Genomic DNA, 24,432 nt, shown 5'->3' with positions numbered 1-24,432 from the left:
GCCGTGCATGGCCGGGAGTTTCTGACTAATCTGGGCGGCTGGGGGACTTTGACCATTCGGTTGGTAGTTTGACAGCCATTCTCGTTCAGCTTGTGGGTTACGATCTTTATTCCTCACGCACTGCCAGTATGTTACCAGTGACTGGGGGGACCAGGTGACTTTGACCATTTGGGTTGGAGCCAGACAGCCATTCTCACTCAGTTGTAGGCTATGATCTTTATTCCTCGTGCACTGCTGGTATGTTACGAGTGATTAAGGGGGGCGGGGGACTTTGACCATTCCATAAAGAGCCAGACAGCCCTGTTTGTTCAGCTTGTGGGTTACAGTGTATAACCCATACGTGGACAGAGAGACTGGTGAGCCACCCAATGGACTTTTTTATTTTTTTTTAACCCAGCCGGCTGCCGATGCTGGAACAGATATGTCCAGATACAGTCAAAAAAATCCTGATACGGACCTAGTAGAGCCAAGGCCTAATGTCTGTATATGGAGCATGGCCGGATACAGACTGTTCGTATAATTGAGGGATTACCATATATACAGTACCCTTGCATCCAACATGTGTTTGTCCAATTTGTTTGGAGTCCAATATTCTCACCAGAAAATATTAACATGTTGTAACACGGTGCCGCACAGTTAACACGGAACCAACCCCTACAAGTTGCAGAAATCTGAGGAGTTCTTCCCGTTCACGGTGACACTTTGTCCAGCACAGTACCCATTGCACGTGCTAGTGACGCCAACCAATCAAAACTTGCAAAGCTCGGCCCCACTCCCTGTGTTTGTGATACCTTGACAGAGCTTCGCAGGATTCTTAGGTGTGAAGGAGTTGCTGAGGAGGATGTGACAGCCTTAGTGCAGTGGAGAGAGGTGACAACAATGGAGGAAGTAAGTGGTTGTGACGATTGACAAGGCACAGGTAGAGCAGGAGGCAAGTCTGGCTGCTGTTGGCAGTGACTTACCTCATCTAGACATCCCCATGAATATGCAGCATGTCATTGAGATCCTTAATGCTACTAAGATCCTGAAAGAAGCAGTCAACAAGGAACCCAGCAAAATTCGTTGTCAGGAAGTGCTCAGTAATGTGGAGATCTCTGTGCGGTATTATGCTGTTTTGTGCAGGAAGCACATCAGCCGGAGGAGTCAGTCACTGATCACTAAGTTTTCCAGGATGATAGAGCTGAACAACAGGCAGGAGCAGCACCTTTCCCTGACAATGATAATGATTCTGAGGGTGATTTCAAAGGCTGTAAGAATGAGGTTGAGGAGGAGGAGCAACCATTACTGCCTAGTGACCCCAACAGCTGTCCTCCAGCGGGTCAGTAGGACTACCTACAGCCTCAAAAAACATCTGTCCTTCCTGACAAGCTCACCAACACTCACTTTAAAGGTCAGTAAATTATTCATAGATCAAAACATTTTGGGGTTAATTTTTTAGGGGCACTTTTCCAAGGCGTATTGACAGTATTATTTTTTCCCATAAGTTCTTTTATTTGTCCAATTCGGCTTTGGTCCAACACGGTACCTGTGTGACAATATTCCCGCGATTGACGCGTTCAGGTATACATATATATGTATATATATATATATATATATATATATATATATATATATATATATATATATCAGCCAGACAGGCAGTGTGCCACCGAAAGTGAGTAGGCACTGTTTCAGTAAATAAGAGACCGGGATATTAAACAAACTGAAATCCATGAAGATCTTTACATACAGTGTAAGAAGCCTTGCAGAAGATTAGAGACTGATAACTTAATGACTGAGTTGGAAAACATTAGTTGCGATATTGTAGGTTTGAGTGAGATCCACAGAAAAGAAGTAATTCAGCGGGAAGACAGCAACCACCTATTTTACTACAGAGGAAGGCAAAATGAAAGAGTTAGTGGTGTAGGATTTCTAATGAACAGAAATCTACAGACAATATGTGGTGTAGGCTTTCTAGTTAACAGAAATTTTGCAGACATATTCAGCATTTCATCTGACAGCACAGCATCAACTGTATTAGACTTTGCAAAATATACACCCTGAAAATAATACAAGTACATATATGCACCAACTTCTTAAAGCTCAGATGATGAAATAGAAACATTCTTTGATGACATCTCCCAGATTATGGAAGAAGAAAAGATCACCTACATTATACTCATGGGAGACTTCAGTGCAAAAGTTAGGAAATAAGAAAAAAAAGTAACATGTATGGGAAAATTTGGAGTTGGAGAAAGGAATGAAAGAGATGAAATGGTGGTAAATTTTGTTGAAATGTATAACATGAGAATATGGAACACATTCTTTCACAAAAGAACAGGGAGGAAAATGGACCTGGAGAAGTCCAAATGGAGAAACATTATACCAGTCTAGAATAACGCGATCACAAATTTCACAGTTATCAACAAAGTAAATACAGGATAGGAAGTGACCATAGAATGGTGGGTTGCACAGCCAGATTCAGTTTCAGAAGTGAAAGTAAGATGATGATTAAAAATAAAAAGTTATGCCCAGTAAAAGTAAATGAAAACAATGCAGCCTTTCAGTTGGAAATAATGAACAGATTTCAGGCTCTGAGTAATGCGAATGTGACGTTGATGAGTTGAACAACAGACCAACAGAAGTGCTAAGAGAATTAGTGGAGGTAGTAGGGAAAGCTAATACAGCCAAAGCCAAGAAGTATTCAGAGTAGAAAAAAAGGAAATTAAATAAAAGTACGGTAAGATAAAATATAACAAGCGGAATTAGTTAAGCTTATCAACAGGAGACGAAGAGACGAAAAAAGAAAGAGAAACATGGATCAGATCAAAGAAACCATCAAAAAGGAAAAAGTCTGGAACAGGTCAAAAGTAAAATGACACTAGGAAAACAAATTATGTCACTAAAAGACGATACGATGAAGTCATTTAATACAGAGATGTGATGGTGAAGAGAGTTGAAGAATTTTACAAAGAACTGTGTGCGTCAAAGACAGTAGTACCATTAGTTAACTTGTTAGTTGACACAAGTGAAATACCTGTGTTAACATCAGATGAAGTAAACATTTCTCTTAAAAATATGAAAAGAGGGAAGGCTTTAGGAGAAGATGGAATAGTAGCAGATGTACTGTTGAGTCCAGGGGTAGAAGTACAAAACACATTCACCCATTTATTTATTCAATGTATAAAAATGAGGAACATTCTCAAAATATGATGTAACATTTCCAAAACATGGTGTAATGCAATAGTTATTTTACTTTACAGAAAAGGCGACTCAGAAGATCTTCGTAATTATCGAGCCATTAGCTTATTATCAGTCATGTACAAACTGTTCACAAAAGTCCTTACGAACAGAATAACAACAAATCTGGAGGAAAACCAACCTCATGAACAGGCAGGTTCCGAAGTGGGTATAATATTCAACTACTGATCATCTACACACACTGAATCAGCTAATTGAGAAAACTACAGAATGTAATAAACCACTGTGCTTAGGTTTTGTTGATTATCTATTCTGTCTATCTATAGCCCAATGCCCAAATCCTGCAAAGGGTGACCACAGACAAAATGCCTCCAAGTCACTCTGTCATCCACCATTTGACTGCTCTCCCCCCAACTCATTCCCCCCCTTCCCTCATATACCTCTCAACTCCATCCCTCCACCTCATCCTCAGTCTCCCCCTCCCTCTCCTTCCCTCCACTTCACCTACCTACACCCTCTTAGTCAGTTTTTCATTCTCGATTCTCTCCACATGTCCGAACCACCTCAGTGTATATCTCCTAATTTTCACAATCATCCACATCCACCCCACAGTGTTCTTTCACTTCATTCGTCATCCTGTACATGCTCCTGTCAGATAAATCATTTCCACTGCTCTCACTCTTGACTTGCTCCCTGCTAGCAAGGTCCATGCCTCGCATCCAAATGTCAGGATAAGGATCACAATACTATCCTGCAGTGACTTTTTATCTTCCATACTCACCTCCCTATTTCACATCACCGCTTTCAGTGAACAACATCCTTCCTTCCCTGCTGTACCCTTTCACGCACTTCATTATGAAAGCACTTGATTATGAAAAGGCATTTGAACCAGTGGAGCATATAGCAATTATAAATTCATTGTGAGAATAAGGAGTAAATGAGAACATTGTAAAACTGCTCGAAAACATATATAAATAGGGAACTGCTACAGTTAAATAACATAAAGACTCGGAAAAAATTAAGATTGAGGGGGGCGTACTTCAGGGAGATTCAATTTCTCCAAAATTATTTACAGCATGCTTAGAAAGTATTTTCAGAGAGCTAGACTGGGGAAACAAAGGAGTAAACATAGATAGAAAAAAGCTAAACCATTTAAGATTTGCAGATTACATTGTCCTAATCTCAGAAATAGGAGAGACACTACAAGAAATGTTAAATGACCTGAACAGAGGAAGCTCAAAAGTTGGGCTAAAGATGAAGTGGAGTAAAACTAATGTTTAACCCACACACACCAAATAGCGTCATCAGAATACGCGAAGAAATTCTTGAAGAAGTCGAGGAGTACAGTTACCTGGGACAAAAGAAAGACCATGATAACGAATACACTCAATCCTCATAAATCGCGGCAATTTGGGTCTGGACCGCTGCCGTGATTTACGAATTCCGTGATTTATGAATAATAACTCTTTTATGTGAAAAATTAATTTGGGTCTGGACTTTGACCAACCTGCCCCCACAGCACCCTACCTACACCTATCTAGGCACCATCAAAACACAAACATGCAAATTTAGGAATATTCAGTGCATGTATTAAATAGAAATAAGCCATGTTAAGGGATCTCACCTTAATCCTATGACGAAATTGCTTAAGTGAATGGAGTGGGGTGGTTTTGGGAAGAACTTAGAACCTCTCAGCACTTGTTTTCCCAAACTCTTTCACCAGCTTTGAAAACGTCTCTCCCCTCTCATCACAACGAATGAGCTCCTGACGTTGACTGTACAACAAAGATGGCAGCTTCTTGATGCCTTACTGCTTAGAGCACTTCATTGGGGGGTCGGGAGGGGCCATGGCAGGTAGGAGGCGGGGGGAAGTTACACAAAAAAGGCAGGTAGCTCTTGTACTCCACGGTGACGGTCTGTTGTGTGCGGACTGGCGGGACAAGAACAACAACAACATGGCGGCATTAGTATGCACACATGCCACCAGGGACGCGCGGTGATTGGTTGCTGGGTCACGATTTTCACAGTGAATGCCATGGTCTACGGTTCTCCTCGGAAATGGCCCACGTGGTTGTCTAGGTCCGCGATTTTTGTGACTTAACAGTGGTTTAAGGTTGCCGGCAGTCTGACAACTACATAGCTGTGATTTATGAACACGCGATTTACGAGGATTGAGTGTAAAAAGACGCATTACAATTGGATGGAAAGCTTTCAGCAAACAAAGAGACATTATGAAAAGTAGTTTGCCAATAGTGTGAAATGAAAAAAGTATAACAAATGTATAATTTCAGCTATGATGTATAGCTGTGAGACCTGGAAACTAACAAAATTTATGGAAATATAACTAATATGTTCTCAGAGAGCAGTGGAAAGATCAGTGTTTGGAATATCTTTAAGAGACAGGAAAAGATCAACTTGGGTGAGAGAGCAGACTAAAGGCAAAGACGTTATAGAAGTTATAAAAGAACATGAAACCATTTACTATGCTGGATGGTAATCATATATTGAGCCTGTACAGGTGTATATCCAAGGGATGGTTGGGGTTTATTGCTCACGTAATACCACTCAGGGATGAGTGAGGCTGGTCACTCTCGTCTTATATGTCAGGACCAACTTGCCTAGCCCTGGGCTTCTATGCTCCTCATGGGGAAGTGCAGGGTTAGATGGTGATGATGATGATAAAAGAACAGAAATGCAGCTTGGCAAGCCATGCAGCAAGAATAAGGGGTAAACGATGGAGCAAGAGGCTGACTGACCGGACACCAATAAATTGTAAGCATAGCAGAAAAAAAAAAAAAAAAATGACAGGAGGTGGAGAGATGAGAAAGAGAAATTTGCATGGAAATTGTGGCAGAGATTGGCTCTGTCATGGAAGTCATGGAGAAGGTTGGGGGAGGCCTTTGTTCAGTAGTAGATTTGTAATGGCTGCTGCTGCATATATATATATATATATATATATATATATCTATCTATCTATCTATCTATCTATCTGTCTATCTATAGCCCGACGCCCTAATCCTGCAAAGGGTGGCCGCAGATAAAACGCCTCCAAGTCGCTCTGTCACCCACCATTTGACTACCCTCCCCCCAACTCACCCCCCCCTCCCTCATATACCTCTCAACTCCATCCCTCCACCTCATCCTCGGTCTACCTCTCCTTCTCCCTCCCTCCACCTCATCCTCGGTCTACCTCTCCTTCTCCCTCCCTCCACCTCACATACATACACCCTCTTAGTCAGTCTTTCATTCTCCATTCTCTTCACATGTCCAAACCACCTCAGTGTATTTCTCCTAATCTTCTCAACCACATCCACATCCACCCCACAACGTTCCTTCACTTCTTCATTCGTCAACCTGTCCCTCCACGTCACTCCACATGCTCCTCTCAAGTAACTCATTTCCACTGCTCTCACTCTTGACTTGTTCCCCTCTTGCAAGGTCCATATATACTGTGTGTATATATATATATATATATATATATATATATATATATATATATATATATATATATATATATATATATATATATATATATATATATATATATATATATATATATATGTATATATATATATATATATATATATATATATATATATATATATATATATAAAAATATATATATATATTTACAAGCAGGGGTACCTGGAGTTGCCCTGGCCAAAAAGACGAACATTCTAATCCTTTTTGTTCTAGTTCAATCTTTCTTTCTACTCCAGAAGACCTTGTACCTCTTATGCTTTTGGAGAGGGATCATAAGAGGTCCAGGACTTTCTGTTTCAGCTTTCACAGACTAATGCACAGTATTTGTGCACACTTGTTTATTATTGCTGGTGACCTCAAATGACCTCTGACTGGGGACATCAAATGACCTCAGAGGTCAACCTCACATAGCCTGTGTCCAAACTGGGGCTCATGTGAGTCTCCATGCCAAAAATTCGGCTACAGGGGCGCCCGGCATTACCCGGGCCAAAAAGTTGAACATTCTGGCCGTGATCTCAAATGACCCAGATCTGAATTTTGATCCCCCTAAAACCATCCTTGGATCACCCTGATTCAGAATATATATGGGTCTGGTGGTCTCTAGCCCTTTGTTTGGGCATGATTGAATGACAAAGAAACAAACACAAAACCAATGTGGCTCTTTTATATACTGTATATAGATACATTTATATAGTACAGTCATAGCCCGATTGTCCAGGCTATATGGTGTGAAGGGGTGCCCAAATAGTCTGAAATTATGATTACTCTAGTGGAAGCAAAACAAGCACTGTTAGACTGATTCATTAACCCCTCATTGGCCATGGGTTCAGAAATTTGTGTACAGTAATCCCTCCAAGATCTGATGCAATAGAGCCCAAGCAACATCTGGAACTTGGTCTTGTCTGGGACTTGGGAAAAATGCCCCTGGACAGGTACTTATAGACCCCAACCCAACCTAACTTTGAAAGCCACCTAAGTAACTCCCTACTGGACATGCACAGCACCTATTTAAAACCCTATTCACACAAATAAGGACAGAAACTATAAAATAAATGAAAAGGAACCAGAGAATGAGGAGTTAGAAGTAAGGAAAATAGTTAGCAGTGTACAGGGTACTTATAACACGTCCGTGGCTGTCGCAAAGGTTAACCCGCCTCCACTATGGCCCTGACAGTGGTGAAGGTGCACTTGAAGCATGTACAGTAATCCAGTGTTGTGCTGCATTTAATCCTTTGCACTGTGAATTATAATTGGTTAACACTGCCAATTCTGTCCTTACTTGCAACATGCCAGTGTTGTACTCTGCACTTAATCCTTTGCATTCTGAATTCAAATTTCTTAACGCTGCACAACACTGTAAATTCCCGTGTGGTCCAGTGGCGAGGTAATGCAGTTTATTCACTGTCAGAGCCAGAGAGTAGGTGTGGCAGGTGGCCCAGGGGTTCATCACTGGGACATGGTGATGGGCTACCCACTGCAGATGACTCTGAAAATGGCCACAAACTCACGTCCGGTGGAGACTCCACCATGGCCAATGTACTGGGCTGTGGCTCGGAGGTAGAAGGCAGGTCTTGGTGAGGCAGTGGTGTGGAACCAGGGCTGGGCACAGTAGGGGTCATTGCCCTGAAAAAGTTGTCAGTGGTTGATTGACGAAAGGTACGGTGATTGATGATGCGCTGCCTAAGAATGCGCACTTCCTCCACACGTCCCAGGGGCTCCATCTCCCTGTCAGAGTTTGGGTGTTCCAGGTAGTCAGGAACAAACTCGACGTGCTCTTGGAGTGTGCTTAGCTTGGGGATGGCTGGAGTAGTGGCATGCTCAGAGGAGTTTGCATCATTGTCGCTGTCCTCGTTGGAATCTTCCAGCTGGGTACTTGTACCAGCAACAGAAGATGTGATGTCGATATCAGACATGATCTGATACCCAGGATCACCCTTGTCGTCATCCAACCAGTCACGCACTTTGTCCACATCCACCTCATCGCCAGCCACACGAAGACGCACATGGAAGTCATCCATGTTAAAACCTAGAAAGTCGTGCACCATATTGGCTCCAAGAAGCAGACGAGACCATCCACTTTTCAGGGTCTTGACAGGGACTTCCCTCCATACACTGGTCCAATCATAGGTGGCTGACTTGAGGTTGTAGTGATGAAGGTTTTCCAACGTCCGCTGGCCTCAGGCGTCCCGTCCCTCCCTGCGCTTGTCCTTGTCCTTAAGAACAACCATCTCCTCGTCCAGGAACTTCTGACGGTACAGCCTTTTCATAGCCATGATCACTCCTTGGTCCATTGGTTGGATGAGAACAGTAGTATTAGGTGGCAAGAACAACCACCTAATGCGGCCATTCTCAGCTGCCAATTCTTTGTCAGACGGATGCGGAACTGCATTGTCCAGAAGAAGGAGAGCCTTAACCCGGTTGCGTGGGATTCCCAGTGTCTTCGTCTGATCATGGGTGACCTCCTTGATTAAGTGCTGGTGAAACCAGTCTTTGAAGATCTTGGCTGTGAACCAAGCCTTTACGGAATGGTACCAAACAACAGGAAGGACATCCATCAACCCACTAAGGCACTGAGGCTGCTTTGCATGGCCAACAGTAACGGGCTTGAGATGGTGCATGCCATTAGCATTGGCACAACACAAAGCAGATACCTGCTACTGTACTTGGAGAGCTTGTGTCCAGGTACACGCTTTTCCGTCTCCTCTGCTATAGTGTTTGTGGGCAGCAAGTGATAGAACAGACCAGTTTCATCAGTGTTGTAGATTTGACTGAGAGTGAGGCCCTCCCTGTCAATCAAGCCCTTCACTTTCTGCTGAAACCCTTCTACTCCATCCTTGTTGGCGTCCAAAGCTTCGCCATGGGCCTTACAATTGGTAAGGCCATGCTGTAGTTTGAAGGCAAAGTGCACACCAGCAGCACGTTGTTGGCGATACCAAATCAACATAGAGCGGTTGATTTCTGCAAACCTGGGAGGGTACATCATCTTCCTCTGCACGTTGCGTTTGATCTTCGATGTGAAGTCTGCTGTGTACTGGGTGAGTTTGTCTCAAGATTTCTTGATGTTGAACAAGGTAGAGTCGGCCAGGTTGAATTCACGGAGGATGTGGGAGGTCAACCATTCCGCATCCACCTTGTCCAATATCTCCTTCTTCTTCTCCAGAGTCATAACTACCCATTTCCTCTTCTCAGGTGACGGACCTGTCTCTTGTCTCTTTTTAGGAACTAAAAAACAGAGGAGGGGGTCCCTAGTCCCCTCACCCCACCCCTTTTAGTCGCCTTTTACAACACGCAGGGAATATGGTGGCAGTATTCTTCCTAACACAACCTGGCCGCAGAGTAGTAGTACCACCCCATAGTGCGGCCAGATTGTGTCCCCCCCGCCCTGAGGGGATATTCTCCAGCATTTGGTCTGATCAGCTAGTCAGGTCAGGTGTGGGTAAGGGGATGGGTCTATTATGATGTGGCAGGGGTAAACCAGCTCTGCTGTCGGGCCCTGCTGCGGATGTCACTGATTGCACTGCGCAGTTGACCCTTGTGCGGTGTGGTGCGGTGAGGTTCTGTCCCTTCTCCCCTCTGGGGCTAAGATGTGAATGAATGTGTTTGAATGGATGAGTAAATGGGGAGTGTGTCGTCCTGTCTCGGCTACCTCCCTTTCCTTGGGGGAAGCAGCCTAGGTATATAGATAGATAGAGTGCGTGTGTGTGTGTGTGCGTGTGTGTGTGTGTGTGTGTGTGTGTGCGTGTGTGTGTGTGCGTGTGTGTGTGTGTGTGTGTCCCAGACGTCCAGATATCTTAGGGAATAATCCGAGACTTGGACTATTGGACCCAAGCCCAAAATGTTGGGGACTTGGGGTGTCCGGGTCTTGGGCGTCTGGGTCTTAGAGGGATTACTTTCCCTGGCTGGCCCGAGGACCATTTTTTCAGAATTCAAGAATCAGTTTCTTTTTCTTACAGATGTGAAGAGGATCATCTGGCCCACCTGGCAATGTGTATTTTAGCTTCCCAAACCCATCCTGTGATTATGGTTTGCGGATGAATTAATAAAATTATCGTGCATATGCCATATGGGCAAAAACATCCAAGATGAAGTGACTGCGTAACAGCTGGTAGAAAAAAAAAAAGTTCAGACTTTAATCTCCTTCAAAGTATGTCCTTTGGGACTCAACACATTTAGTCCAGCGGTCCTTCCGTTGTTGGAAACAGTTGGTAAAGTCAGTTTTTGGGACAGCCAACAAGATCTTTGTCACATTTATCTTTATCTGATTTGTTTCTTCAAATTTTGAACCTTTCAGTGTCATCTTCAGTTAAGGAAATAATCAGAAGGCGAAACATTCATTAAAGAGTACTACCTGGGAGTTCTCTGTCATCTGCAGAATGCAGTGTGTCACAAGAGACGAGAGTTGTGGGAAGCAGGGAACTGGCAACTCCACTATGACTGCTCCAGCCCACTCATCCCATCTCATCCAGGTTTTGGCCAAACTCAGGGTCACACAGATCTGGCAGGCTCCCTACTTTCCTGGCATGGCTTCCTGTGACTTTTGGCTATTTCCAAAACTGGAGAGGCGGCTGAAAGATTCAAGGGTTGAGAATACAGATGAGATAAAGACAGATTCCACAAAGATCTTGTTGGCACTCCAAAAAACTGACTAAAAAATATTTTCAGCAATGGAAGGACCATTTAGGCTAAGCCTGTAGAGTCTCGTGGGAGTATACTTTGAAGGAAATGAAAGTCTGGACTCAGTAAACTTTTTTTTTTTTTTTTTTTTTTTTTTTTTTTTTTTTCCCCCCCCCCACCAGCTGAAGGTTGGATACTCTTCGATCAGACCTTGTATGTTAAGCCTTCCATAGTTCTTCCTTGTTTGCCTAGTTAAACCTCTTTTCTAGATCCATTAATGCTATATGTGCACACTTTCCCTGACCTATGTTCCTACAGATGTCTAACCCACACATCCCCTGCCACTTCCACAACCTCGTTTTCAGTTCAATGATTATGACTTTCATTAATTAGTTATTGAAATTAGCCCTAATTATTATTACTGTATTGAAAATGACATGTAAGCTCAGTTTTGTCCCTTTGAGTGGCAGGAGTGTCTTCAGGTACGTAGAATCCTGTGACATTAATTAAAATGTAATACAGATACTTGTATATGATATTGCCAGCAAAAGGGTTAGTCCCTTCACTACAAGGGGTTTCATCCAGTAGCAGCAGCCAGAATGAAGTAATGATGTTTGACCCATTCACTACAAAAGTTCTCTTGTAAAGTCACTTGGCATTGGACAAATGAAATACAAACATCATCACACTGAAAGAGATAATGAGATAGTTTTTCAGCCTTTAGACAGAATAGAATATAAACATCATAAATAAAAGAGTTAATGAATGAGCTTTTCTCATTTTGCATGTGAGAGATTCCTATAGTTGAATGAAATAATTGACAGTAGAATAAGGTACTAACATCCAACAGTATCAGTGGATTAGTTAAGATGGTTTGAGAAAACCAGTAAGAAAGATGAGCAATGAGTGTAGAAAGAGAAACGTGCAGGAAATTGATATTCTTAGATTATACAGTACAATTAAGTTAACTTGAGGATTTAAATGAAATTGATCTTATAAATAGGTTGTGTGCCTTTGTGAACAGTACATTACTGCGTTACTAGCGTATGAGTGAGAAAACCAGCAAGAAAGAAGAGAGAAGAGTGTAGAAAGAGAAACATGCAGGTCATTGACATTCTTGTACAGTAAAGATGATGGGGATTAGAATGAAATTGATCATCATAAATATGTTGTATACTTTTGTGAACATTAAACTTTTGTGAGCAATACAGTACTGTATTATTAGTGAATGACACTGATCTTCATTCTACAAAGTATTGTGCTGATAAAAAGTCTTTTTCTTGTGTTTAATAACCTGGAACTGTGCACTCAGGGAATGCAACTTTATATGAAGAATTTTTGTAACGAACAAAACAGTCAGTGTATACTGGACTAACGTAAGTTTTGGATGGTTTGATCTATTCTGCAGTGTATTTAACAAACCAGGGGAAGAATTAATTCCTAAGCCCCTTCGCCATGATGATGTACTCTGTATGTCATTTCCATGTAATTGGTGTGTATGAGGACCTACCCAAGATGTCAAAAGCCAGTGCTTTACTATGGGGATAGCAGAGGGCTGTTTAAAGCTTCGGAGCTTCTCATCCTGCTACTTGGATATAGCACTGATGGGAAGATAGGCTCTTGATGAAGTAGGTAAGGGGTTAAGTTCATGGCGAAGGGTTTACTGTGTCTTCATTTCTCTTGAAAAATGATTGGTAATGTGTTTGATTGATGGAGGAGGGATAAGTAAGCAGTTAATGTATACAAAGCAGCAACATAACTTAGTGAAAATCTTCCTTCATACTTCAGATGAACATAAATGATAGTATGCAAAGGAAGAACATAGTGTAAGTTGGCATGTAAAAGTATTTAGTTTTATGGATAAGTAGTATGAATGTATGTTCTTGATTTAACTGTAGCCATTGGATCATGGAATTATACAACTGACTCTTCATTTCAGGGAATCGGAAGCAAAAGAAGGCAAAGCTTGACCCTTCCCAAGTAAGTTATGTGATTGTTACTCTTGTACTTATCATTAGGTACCAGGTAATTTATTTTGTGGTCTATCAACATGGATAATTGCATTAAAAGTAAGAGCTATACCATTAAAATTCTCTTGAGTGGTGAAGTGGATACCAGATCATCACATCCATTACATCCATCCATCCATTCATCATCTAGTTGACTATTGCCCCTACAGGAGTGTAAGAACCGGGGGCTAAGGTACCCAGTGTAGACACTGAAGGTAAGAGTGACCAATTGCTCTCACTTGGGATGCATTACATGAACAGCAAACCCCAACCATCCCTCAGAATTAAACCCATAAAGACCACAACTTAGTTGGAGCACCTTAACTCAGTAAACCACCAAGTGTGGGAAATTTATATGAGGGCAGTGGGGTTAATGCATTACATAGTACATGGTACAAAGGCTCACCTATTATCTCACTGCCTGTGTCAGAGAGATGTCACAGCAAGGGCAAAGTAATCAAGTACAACAGGCAATTGAGATAGAATATAATATTCACCAACTTTAGGTGTACGTACTTATTCCCTATTCTAACGTCTTTTTCCCTATATTTTGTAGTTTCATCCTATCATCCTAGCTTTTATCTCCCCTCTTGTTTCATTTACAAATGGTTCATGAAATCATGTTGATGTGTTTGAAGCATTTTGCTCCATTATGTACCATGTAGGGTTACTCTTGCCAAACTAATTATTCAACATAAATACTCTTCTGTCTCACTATAGCCAGACTTCTTACTTCCATAAGGAGTGGCCACAAACAAATTGCCTGCATGTTGCCCTGTCCCCCGCCATTTCGCTGCCTTGCCACCAACTTACACCCCTCTCTCTCATACACGATAAAAGTCCCATAATCTGAGTGGCAGGGGACGGACCCAGGGTCTCTCAAACTCCCCCCCCCCCCCCCCCAGACAATTTGGAGGGACCGCTGAAAACAGTAGATATATGTACGTGATCATTAACACTTTCCAGTTCAATGATACTATTTTCATTTATGGGAGACTTTGGAAACATGACCAAAAAACGCTTAGAAAAATTAAAGAAAAGCATTTGGGATCCTAATACTAATCGCCCATGAGAATATGCTGTTGGCCAAGTTACAAGCTACTTACAAACCAAATGTGAAGAAAATTTGCAAAATTCTACGGAATTCAGTCATTGCGTTTCACAAAAAGCCAAACCATATTAAAGAAACTCCTTGACCTTTGGCAACCATTTTGTTGACCTTGACTCGGAGTTCCCATTTTCGAACTCGTCTAAGATTTTGGCCGTATCTTGGAACCCTGAAGGTTTCATGTTGATAGCTCAAGTCGTTCATTAGATATAATGGTAACACACACACACACACCAGCATGGTCGCAAAATTGTGTGAGAATCTTGAAATACAGTTGGATAAAATATCTAGAAGAGATGAATATTTTGGCTGAATGTCAGTTTGCATTCAGAAGTGGAAGGTCATGTGTTTCTAACTTGTTGAGCTTTTACTCAAAAGCAATTGACGTGGTACAGGAGAGAGATGGTTGGGTGGATTGTGTGTACTTAGACTTAGAGAAGGCCTTTGACAAGGTACCTCATAAAAGATTAATGTGGAAACTAGAATATATAGGAGGACTGAAGGGGAAACTTCTGGAATGGATGAGAGACTTTTTGAGAGACAGACAAATGAGGACAGTAATAAAGGATAGGATGTCTGGATGGAGGGAAGTAACAAGTGGAGTCCCTCAAGGTTCTGTGTTGGTGCCTGTAATATTCCTGATTTACGTAAATGATATGGTAGATGAAGTGAACAGTTATGCAAGTCTGTTTGCTGATGATGTAAAGATCTTGAGGAAGGTAGAGGTTGAGGAGGATTGTAAAATACTGCAGGAGGATTTGGATGGGATACACAATTGGAGCCGGATGTGGGAAATGAAATTTAATGTAAAGAAATGTAAAATATTGGAAATGGGTAAAAGTACCAGGAGGCCATCACTGAATTATTTATTGGGTAATGAATTAATCACAAAAAGGAGAGAAGAGAAAGATTTGGGAGTGCTGGTCCAAGATAGTTTGTCACCAGAAAAGCACATTAACAAGATAGTTGGAGAGACTTATAAACTCTAGACTAACATAAGAGTATCATTTCATTATATGGATGAGGAGATGATGAAAAAATTGATAATGGCAATGATCCGCCCCAGGTTAGAATATGCAGCGGTAGTGTGGTCCCCACACAAAAAGAAAGATATAAACAAGATTGAGAGAATACAAAGAACAGCAACCAAGATGGTCCCCAGTCTGACAGACCTGTCATACAGAGAGAGGCTGGAAAAACTGTATTTGCCTTCCTTAGAGGAAAGGAGAATGAGGGGAGACATGATTGCAGTGTTCAGGACCATGGTGGGAGTAGATAAAATTGACAAAGAAGATCTGTTTGTATGGGATAAGAGAGCAACAAGAGGACACGGAATGAAATTGAAAAAGTCAAGCTCCTTGAAGGATATCAAGAAATATAGCTCTCCTTACAGAAGTATAGACTTATGGAATAGCCTGGACAAAGAGATTGTCCAGTCTAAAAACTTAAACGAGTTTAAACCCAAATTTGACTTATTGTGAAACAGCGATGGAAACCCACGAGCATAGTACATTCCGTGTATATCACAATTAGGTATATTAGGTAAATACTTAAATATTTGGAACGACTTAGACAAAGAGGTGTGCATGAGAAAAACATTCATGTGTGCAAAGGTAGACTTGATAAATGTGGATATGGAGACAGGACAACACGAGCATTGCTCAATTCCTGTATACTACAAATAGGTAAATACAAATAGGTAAATACACACACACACACACACACACACACACACACACACACACACACGAACAGCCGGAGAGAGCAGACGTCCCAGCCATTGCTGCTAACCTTAACTGTTTTGGTACTAATCAACATCAAACATGGCCGAAAATGTAAACAATGAGGGACTCGAATTTCAAGGATTTGATACAAATACCAATGTCGTGGACCTGGTTAAAATATTACTTATGAGGATTAGTGAACTTGAAAAGAAAGTAGAGAATCTAGTGATAGAGGATGTGTCTGAAAATACGGATACTGCCATACAGAGTCTGATCCAATCCAATGAAACAGCGAATGAAGAGATTAGAAATTTGAAGCGGGAAAATGTTGAATTGAGGAGGAAACTAGAAGAGAGTACTAATAAAATGGAGAAGGTGAGTAATGTATTAGAAGAGCATAAGGCAAAGTGGGCACACGTAGAAGAAGAACAGAAAGAAGTGGTCAGCTTAAGAGAGATCATCCAGGAAGAAAGGGAAATGAACAAGAAAAAAATGGAAGAAAATGTAGTGAAAATACTGAAGAAAAAATACAAAATAGTGAGAGAAACTGTAGAAAGGAACAGATGTGTAGTAATATTTGGAAAGAGGGAAGAGGAAGAAAAGGTTAGGTTCGCAAGACTCGAGAGAGACATGAACCTGGTGAGAGGAATATTAGGCGAGATTGACCCCGAAGGAGACAAGTGGGTAAAAGAAATTGAGGAAGTAAGGAGGCTAGGGCCTTATAAGAAAGGGGAAACAAGACCAATGAGAGTCAAGTTTACATCAGAAAGTGTAATAAATGAGATACTTAAAGTGACCTGGAAATTAAGCAAACAGGCGGGGATGGAAAATATTATAATAAGAAAAGATCTGAATGAAGAAGAAAGAGAAGTTTTAAAATCATTAAAGGAAGAATTAAAGGGAAAAAATGATAAGAGGACAGAGGAAGAATGTAATACTTTTTTTTGGAGAGTATTGGATATGAAAGTAAGGAAGTGGTATTTAAGGAAATAGAAGTGAAGGAAACTAAGGGGGATGGCTGTGAAAGATCAGAAGTTGAGGAAGTGGTACGGATAGAGAGTAGGAGAGAAGAGGGTATTAAAAACGTCAAAAATAATTTGAAGGTGATATATACTAATGTTGATGGTTTCATGTCGACAAGGATCGAAATTAATGATTTCTTGAGAGAACATGAACCTGATGTCATGTGCTTTGTAGAGACCAAATTAAGAGAAGATATTGATGTTCATTTGGGAGATGGTAAATACAAACTGTGGAGAAAAGACAGGAAAGAAAAAAAGGGAGGAGGAGTGATGATAGCAGTGAAGAACAACATAAATGTAGATACTGTGGAAATGGGAGAAGGCAGGGCTGAAGTGATATATATGAAATTAGAAACTGGAGAGAATGTTAAGAGAGATATGGCGGTAGTGTATGTTCCCCCAAAGACGAGAGCATGGAAGGATGACGAATACCATGAGATGTTGTCAGATATGGCTAGCTGTTTCCAAAAAATAATTGAGGAAAGCAATAATATAATTTTAGTGGGTTACTTTAAGTGTAAAGAGGTGAACTGGGAGGAATGGTACTCAGGAGGCGGCGAGGATTCATGGGGCACTATGTTATTTAATATAATAATGAATAATGTGATGACGCAATGGGTCAAAGAAGAGACACGGTTTCGAGGTGAGGACACACCAGCAAGATTAGATTTACTGTTCACCAAAGAACCTGATGTAATAGAATCATTGAAATATCTCTGTCCTTTAGGAGAAAGTGATCATGTGGTCATTGAGTTCCAGATGTTTTAGGGAACGTCGAGCCAAGAGACGAGCTTCATAGACAGGGAAGATACAACTTTGGGAAAGCAAATTTTACAGGATTGAGGAACTTTTTTGAAAATGTGGATTGGAGAAAATTCAGAGAAACAAGAGAGATACAGAGGAAATGGGATATCTTTCTAGACCTCTGTAATTTGGGAGTGGAAAAATTTGTACCAAGAGTAAGAGGGAAAGAAAACAGGAAAAAGGAGTGGTTTAATAGAAGGTGTATGATAGCAAAAAAGAGAGAGATAAGGTGTGGAACAATTGGAGAAAGAGAGGTAACAACAGAACAAAGGAAGAGTATAAAAGAACAAGAAATGAATACACAAGAATACGTAGAGAAGAAGAAAGGAATCTTGAAAAAGGTATAATAGACAAATGCAAGGATGAACCCAAACTGTTTTATAGATTTGTTAATGGCAAACTGAAACAAATGGAAGGAATCACCAAACTGAAAGTAGAAGGAGAGGTCTTTAAGGATGTGGCAATGCAAGCAGAAATAATGAACAAACGTTTCCAGTCAGTTTTCACTAAAGAAAAAGAGCTTGTGGAAGGGGAGGGAGTGATTAGAAATGTACCGGTGATAAAAGATATAAAAGTGGAGGTACAGGAGGTGTATAAATTACTGGAAACTCAAGATGTAAGGAAAGCCCCAGGACCTGATGGATTTCTAATTGGGTACTGAAGGAATGCAGAGAACAACTGGCGGATAAAATTCACAGTTTAATCGTATGCTCACTGGAAGAGGGGAATGTGCCACAAGAATGGAAGAGGGCAAATGTGGTACCAATTTACAAGGGAGGAAACAGGGAAGAACCCCTGAATTATAGACCAGTGTGTCTAACCAGCATGGTCACAAAATTGTGTGAGAGAATACTGAAAGACAGATGGATAAAATATCTGGAAGAGATGAATATTTTGGCTGAATGTCAGTTTGGATTCAGAAGTGGAAGGTCATGTGTTTCTAACTTGTTGAGCTTTTACTCAAGAGCGATTGACATGGTACAGGAGAGAGTTGGTTGGGTGGATTGTGTGTACTTAGAGAAGGCCTTTGACAAGGTACCTCATAAGAGACTAATGTGGAAACTAGAATATATAGGAGGACTGAAGGGGAAACTTCTGGAATGGATGAGAGACTTTTTGAGAGACAGACAAATGAGGACAGGAATAAAGGATAGGATGTCTGGATGGAGGGAAGTAACAAGTGGAGTCCCTCAAGGTTCTGTGTTGGTGCCAGTAATGTTCCTGATTTACGTAAATGATATGGTAGATGAAGTGAACAGTTATGCAAGTCTGTTTGCTGATAATGTAAAGATCTTGAGAAAGGTAGAGGTTGAGGCGGATTGTAAAATACTGCAGGAGGATTTGGATAGGATACACAATTGGAGCCGGACGTGGGAAATGAAATTTAATGTAAAGAAATGTAAAATATTGGAAATGGGTAAAAGTACCAGGAGGCCATCACTAAATTATTTATTGGGTAATGAATTAATCACAAAAAGGAGAGAAGAGAAAGATTTGGGAGTGCTGGTCTAAGATAGTTTGTCACCAGAAAAGCACATTAACAAGATAGTTGGAGAGACTCCTGACTAACATAAGAGTAGCATTTCATTATATGGATGAGGAGATGATGAAAAAATTGATAGTGGCAATGATCTGCCCCAGGTTAGAATATGCAGCGGTAGTGTAGTCCCCACACAAAAAGAAAGATATAAACAAGATTGAGAGAATACAAAGAACAGCAACCAAGATGGTCCCCAGTCTGACAGACCTGTCATACAGAGAGAAGCTGGAAAAACTGTATTTGCCTTCCTTAGAGGAAAGGAGAAAGAGGGGAGACATGATTGCGGTGTTCAGGACCATGGTGGGAGTAGATAAAATTGACAAAGAAGATCTGTTTTTATGGGATAAGAGAGCAACAAGAGGACATGGAATGAAATTGAAAAAGTCAAGCTGCTTGAAGGATATCAAGAAATATAGCTTTCCTTACAGAAGTATAGACTTATGGAATAGCCTGAACAAAGAGATCGTCCAGTCTAAAAACTTAAACGAGTTTAAAGCTAAATTTGACTTATTGAGAAACAGCAACGAAAACCCACGAGCATAGTACATTCCGTGTATATCACAATTAGGTATATTAGGTAAATACTTAAATATTTGGAATGACTTAGACAAAGAGGTGGTGCATGAGAAAAACATTCATGTGTGTAAAGGTAGACTTGATAAATGTGGATATGGAGACAGGACAACACGAGCATTGCTCAGTTCGTGTATACTACAAATAGGTAAATACAAATAGGTAAATACACACACACACACACACACACACACACACACACAAGTAAACTAGATGAGTATGAATCTAAATGAAGAATACACGACAAGCACATTAAAGAAGTCAAGGAGCAACATGAGGGGTAGAAGAAAATTCAGGAAGAGCAAAATGTAAATTTGAAAGAGATTATAGAACAACAGAGCAAGGAAAAGTTGGAGAGGGAAGTGGTTAGGGTGCTGAGAAGTAGAGAATCTTTAGTTAGGGATGTAGCAGATAAGAAAATCTATCTATCTTTTTATTACCAGACACCATAATCTCGTAAGGGGTGGCCGTTTGACTCTGAGTTAGTTGTTTTACGGGGAGGGGCACTAACCCTCCACCAACCCACTTGTTGACACATAGAGAGCACGTATGGTTTGGTTATATGGTTACCACCCAGCATTGTAAATGGTTTTCTGGCTTACAGGAAACCATTTGGCATGTCACTCAATGTAAAGCCACCTGTAATGGAAAGAAAAGCATTAAGTAGTGACAGGAAAGATGGGAGAAATAGGAAGAGAGGAGGGCAGGCACTGAAAAAGAATGATAAAAGCTAAGGAAGAAGTAGGCAGCACTGCATCAAGTGAGTGGATGATGGTCGCCACCACCTTCCACTAACATGTATACACTGCTTGCAAATATGAGAATAGTATTCACATACATAAATGAAGACATGCTGAGAAAGATAATAACATCATTCATCAGACTGGAGTATGCATCAGTAGTCTGGAGTCCTCATCTCAAAAGACACATGAATAAGATTGAAAAAGTTCAAAGGGCTGCTACAAGATGGGTACCAAGCTTAAGGGATCTAAGCTGTGAAGAAAGACTAGAAAAACTGAATCTACCAACACTACAGGAGAGAAGGAAAAAAGGTGACATGATTTTGCTGTGTAAATGCATATCACGGAAGGAGAAAATAGACATAAATGATTACATAACCTGTGTGGATGCATCAGCAAGAGGACTCTGCAAAGCACTGCATGAAAAGAGAGGTGATAAAGACATAAGGAAATTTAGTTTCCCAAATAGGGCAATTGATCAGTGGAAAGCACTACCGAATGAAATAGTGTGTGCCAAAACAATTCATAAATTTAAGGATATGTATGATAAAAATGGTTTAAGACACGAGGCAGTATGAGCTTGACTCATTCCTGTAAAGATACAATTAGGTAAGGTGAGAACATGCATGCACGCACACACACACATCACCACCACCACTCCATACCTGGCCAACTTGGCCAGTGGCATTACCCAAATTAGTATCTTTATTTGAGTCAAGCTCTGTCTGTACCAGGTTAGACTAAATGGTGTTCTGATATAAAAAAGAAGAGGTTTTAAGTAAGACTTGTTCAAACAGTAAAGAAAACAATGTAGCGCAAGAGTGCGCTAAATCAGCTGATCGTTTGTTTTGTCTACAACTGCACCAGGGAATGTACGTACTATATGTGCTTTTAGTACTGCATAATGACCACATACTTTAGTAAAGCAAATTTGGAAAAGAAAATTGATAAAGGTAGAAAGCAGGATGATGATTTCTACCAATAACTGGTTGAAATGGAGACTCACAATAAACTGGTGTAATGAGTACAGAGACCAGAGATGGCTTTTCAGAATGAGATTGATGAAATTAAGAAACAGATGCACTTGCAAAAGGAAGAAATAGAAAAATTAGGAAAGGAAGTCAACAAGAAAGACACAACCATAGATGAGCTGACAGTAGAATTGGGTTCACTCAGGAGAAAAATTAGTGAAATGGCAAGTACAGTAGTCAGCCACGAGAGTATTTTGGAAGAGTTCAAAAATGATACAGAGACAATTAGGCATGTAGCAGTCTGATAGATCAGAGCAGTGATATTGAGGAGAAGATAACACAGGTGAATGAAGCTGTGCAAAGCTACAAAATTGATGTAGAAACCACATAATCTGAACTGGTGAAAGTAAAGAAAGACTTAGAAACAAGAGTGGAAGAAAAAAGCATTAAAAAGGAAGTGAAAAGAATAATCCAAAACAATCCTAAATTAGTCAGAGATTCAGCAGATATCAACAAAACTATAGTAATCACTGGTATAGAAGAGGAAGAAGTAAGAAACAAGCTCTCAAGAGACAAAAAGGGGATGGCAAATGTAATGAGCATATTGAAAGAAGTATCAGAGGAAATCTGTAGTAAAGACATAGAGGAACACAAAAGGTTAGGGAAATACAAGAGAAACAAGTCAAGACCCCTAAAGGTAACCTTCCAGAGTGTAAGCACTGTGGAAGAGATACTAAAAAATGCAAAGAATCTTATCGAACAAGAGGAGTTCAGAAATGTATGGATAAAAAGATGCTTAACACAAGAGAAACTGGAATTACCGGAAGAGAAGAGGGAGGAAGCAAAAACAAAAAATGAGGGAAGATCAGAGGAGGAGAAGAATAAATTTTTTTATAGAATAATTGGATTGCAGGTACGAAAGTGGTACAAAAACAGGAGGGAATAAAAAGGAGGAAGGTGGTAGAACCAAGTCATGATAAGTATATAAACAAGATGATTAAGTTGATGTACTCAAATGTGGATGGATTGGTATCTAAATTATTAGAGATGAATGATTATATCAGGGAGAATGAACCACATATAATATGCCTAACTGAAACAAAATTAACACCAAGGATATCAAATGACATCCTAAACTTAGAAGAATACAATATATGGGGAAGAGATAGGAACTTAAAAAAAAGGAGGAGGAATTATAATATTAACTGAGAAAAATCTAAAAGTCAAAGAAATAGAACTAGGTATACCCTCACAAGTAGAACTATTTGCAGTAGAGATCAATACATCTGAAGGGAAAGTAATTGTAGCCAATTTGTACATGCCACTTAGATCAAACACATGGGAAAGAGGCGAATATGAGGACCTGGCGGAGAGTACAATTCAGAGTTTAAGAGCATTACTACATAGAATGGAAGAGAAATCGGAAAGAATTGTCCTAACTGGAGATTTTAATACAAATATAAATTTGAATACTCTAGATATAATAAGCCAAGAAAGCTGTTGAGACCAAAAGCTCCTGGATCTCATGCAGGAGTTTTTCCTAACGCAACATGTAAGGGAAAACACCAGAAAAAGAGGACTCGATGTACCTTCAGTGCTAGATCTTATAATTTCTAGGCAAGAAAACGATATTGACAATTTAATATATCACCCTCCATTCGGCAAGAGTGACCATGTAGTACTAAATTGCAACTTCAGGATTGCATATGACATAGTTAACAGCAATGAAAGTTACAAAAAAGAGCCTTAACTATAAAATGGGAAAGTATCATGACCTAAAGAAGTACTTCTTAGAAATTGATTGGGAAAAGGAGCTTAGAGGACAATATTTAAATGCTATATATAAAAAATTCTGTGAACTTTATGAAATAGGAGTCCAGAAGTACATCCCACAGCACAAAGAAGCAGAAAAGAAAACAAAGAAATGGTTCAATACAGAATGTAAAAAATCAAAGGAAAAAAAAAAAGATTTCTTGTGGAATAGATACAGAAGACACAATAGTGAAAGGGCATATACTCGTAACAACTATAAACAGGCAAGAAATGATTATACAAGAATAAGGAGGGAAGCCCAAAAACAGTTTGAGAAGGATATCATATATAAAAGCAGTGATCAGCCGAAGCTATTTTACAGCTACATCAGAAGCAAACCAAAGTAAAAGATAAAATACAATCCATTACGGACGAGGGAATCACCTACACACAAGAGAAGGATATTTGTGAAGCACTAAATAAGAATTTCCAATCAGTTTTTACTGAAGAAAAAAATTTTGAGAGGGACTATGTGGAACATGCATGCCCACACATACTACCAGATATACATATATCAGAAAAAGTAATACAGGAGGAGTTAAGTAAATTAGACAGAGGAAAAGCAAATGGTCCTGATGAAATTTAATGTTGGGTGCTACATGAATGTGCAAAGTAGTTAAGTAAACCATAATCTTTAATCTTCAAAAAATCCTTGGGTCAAGGTAAACTACCTAATATTTGGAAGAAAGCAAACATTGTTCCCTTATTCAAGAAAGGGAATAGACAAAATCCACTGAACTACCGACCAGTATCACTAACCAGTGTTGTAAGCAAGTTATTAGAAAAGCTGACAAGAAAAGCTTGGGTAAATCATCTAGAAGAACACAATAAGATAACAGAAAGACAGTTTGG

At 40.2% G+C, this 24,432-nt stretch overlaps 1 protein-coding gene across 5 annotated transcripts in view; it reads left to right on the top strand.

The window, feature by feature from the left end:
- LOC145406647 (uncharacterized) overlaps positions 1–24,432 on the top strand; it is a 488,439-nt gene that overhangs the window by 322,216 nt on the left and 141,791 nt on the right. For all 5 annotated transcript variants that reach the window (XM_080277733.1, XM_080277730.1, XM_080277729.1 and 2 more), the window contains one exon: positions 13,217–13,257. In XM_080277733.1, coding sequence (XP_080133859.1) covers positions 13,217–13,257 — 41 coding nt within the window. The remainder of the gene's footprint in view (positions 1–13,216; positions 13,258–24,432) is intronic.

The sequence above is a fragment of the Coenobita brevimanus genome, chromosome 71 (genome assembly GCF_032717465.1).
Source record: "Coenobita brevimanus isolate Jiangsu-jjx chromosome 71, ASM3271746v2, whole genome shotgun sequence".
Classification (NCBI taxonomy): domain Eukaryota; kingdom Metazoa; phylum Arthropoda; class Malacostraca; order Decapoda; family Coenobitidae; genus Coenobita; species Coenobita brevimanus.
Note: the sequence above shows the minus strand (reverse complement) of the source record. Positions and strands in the feature narration are given on the sequence as shown.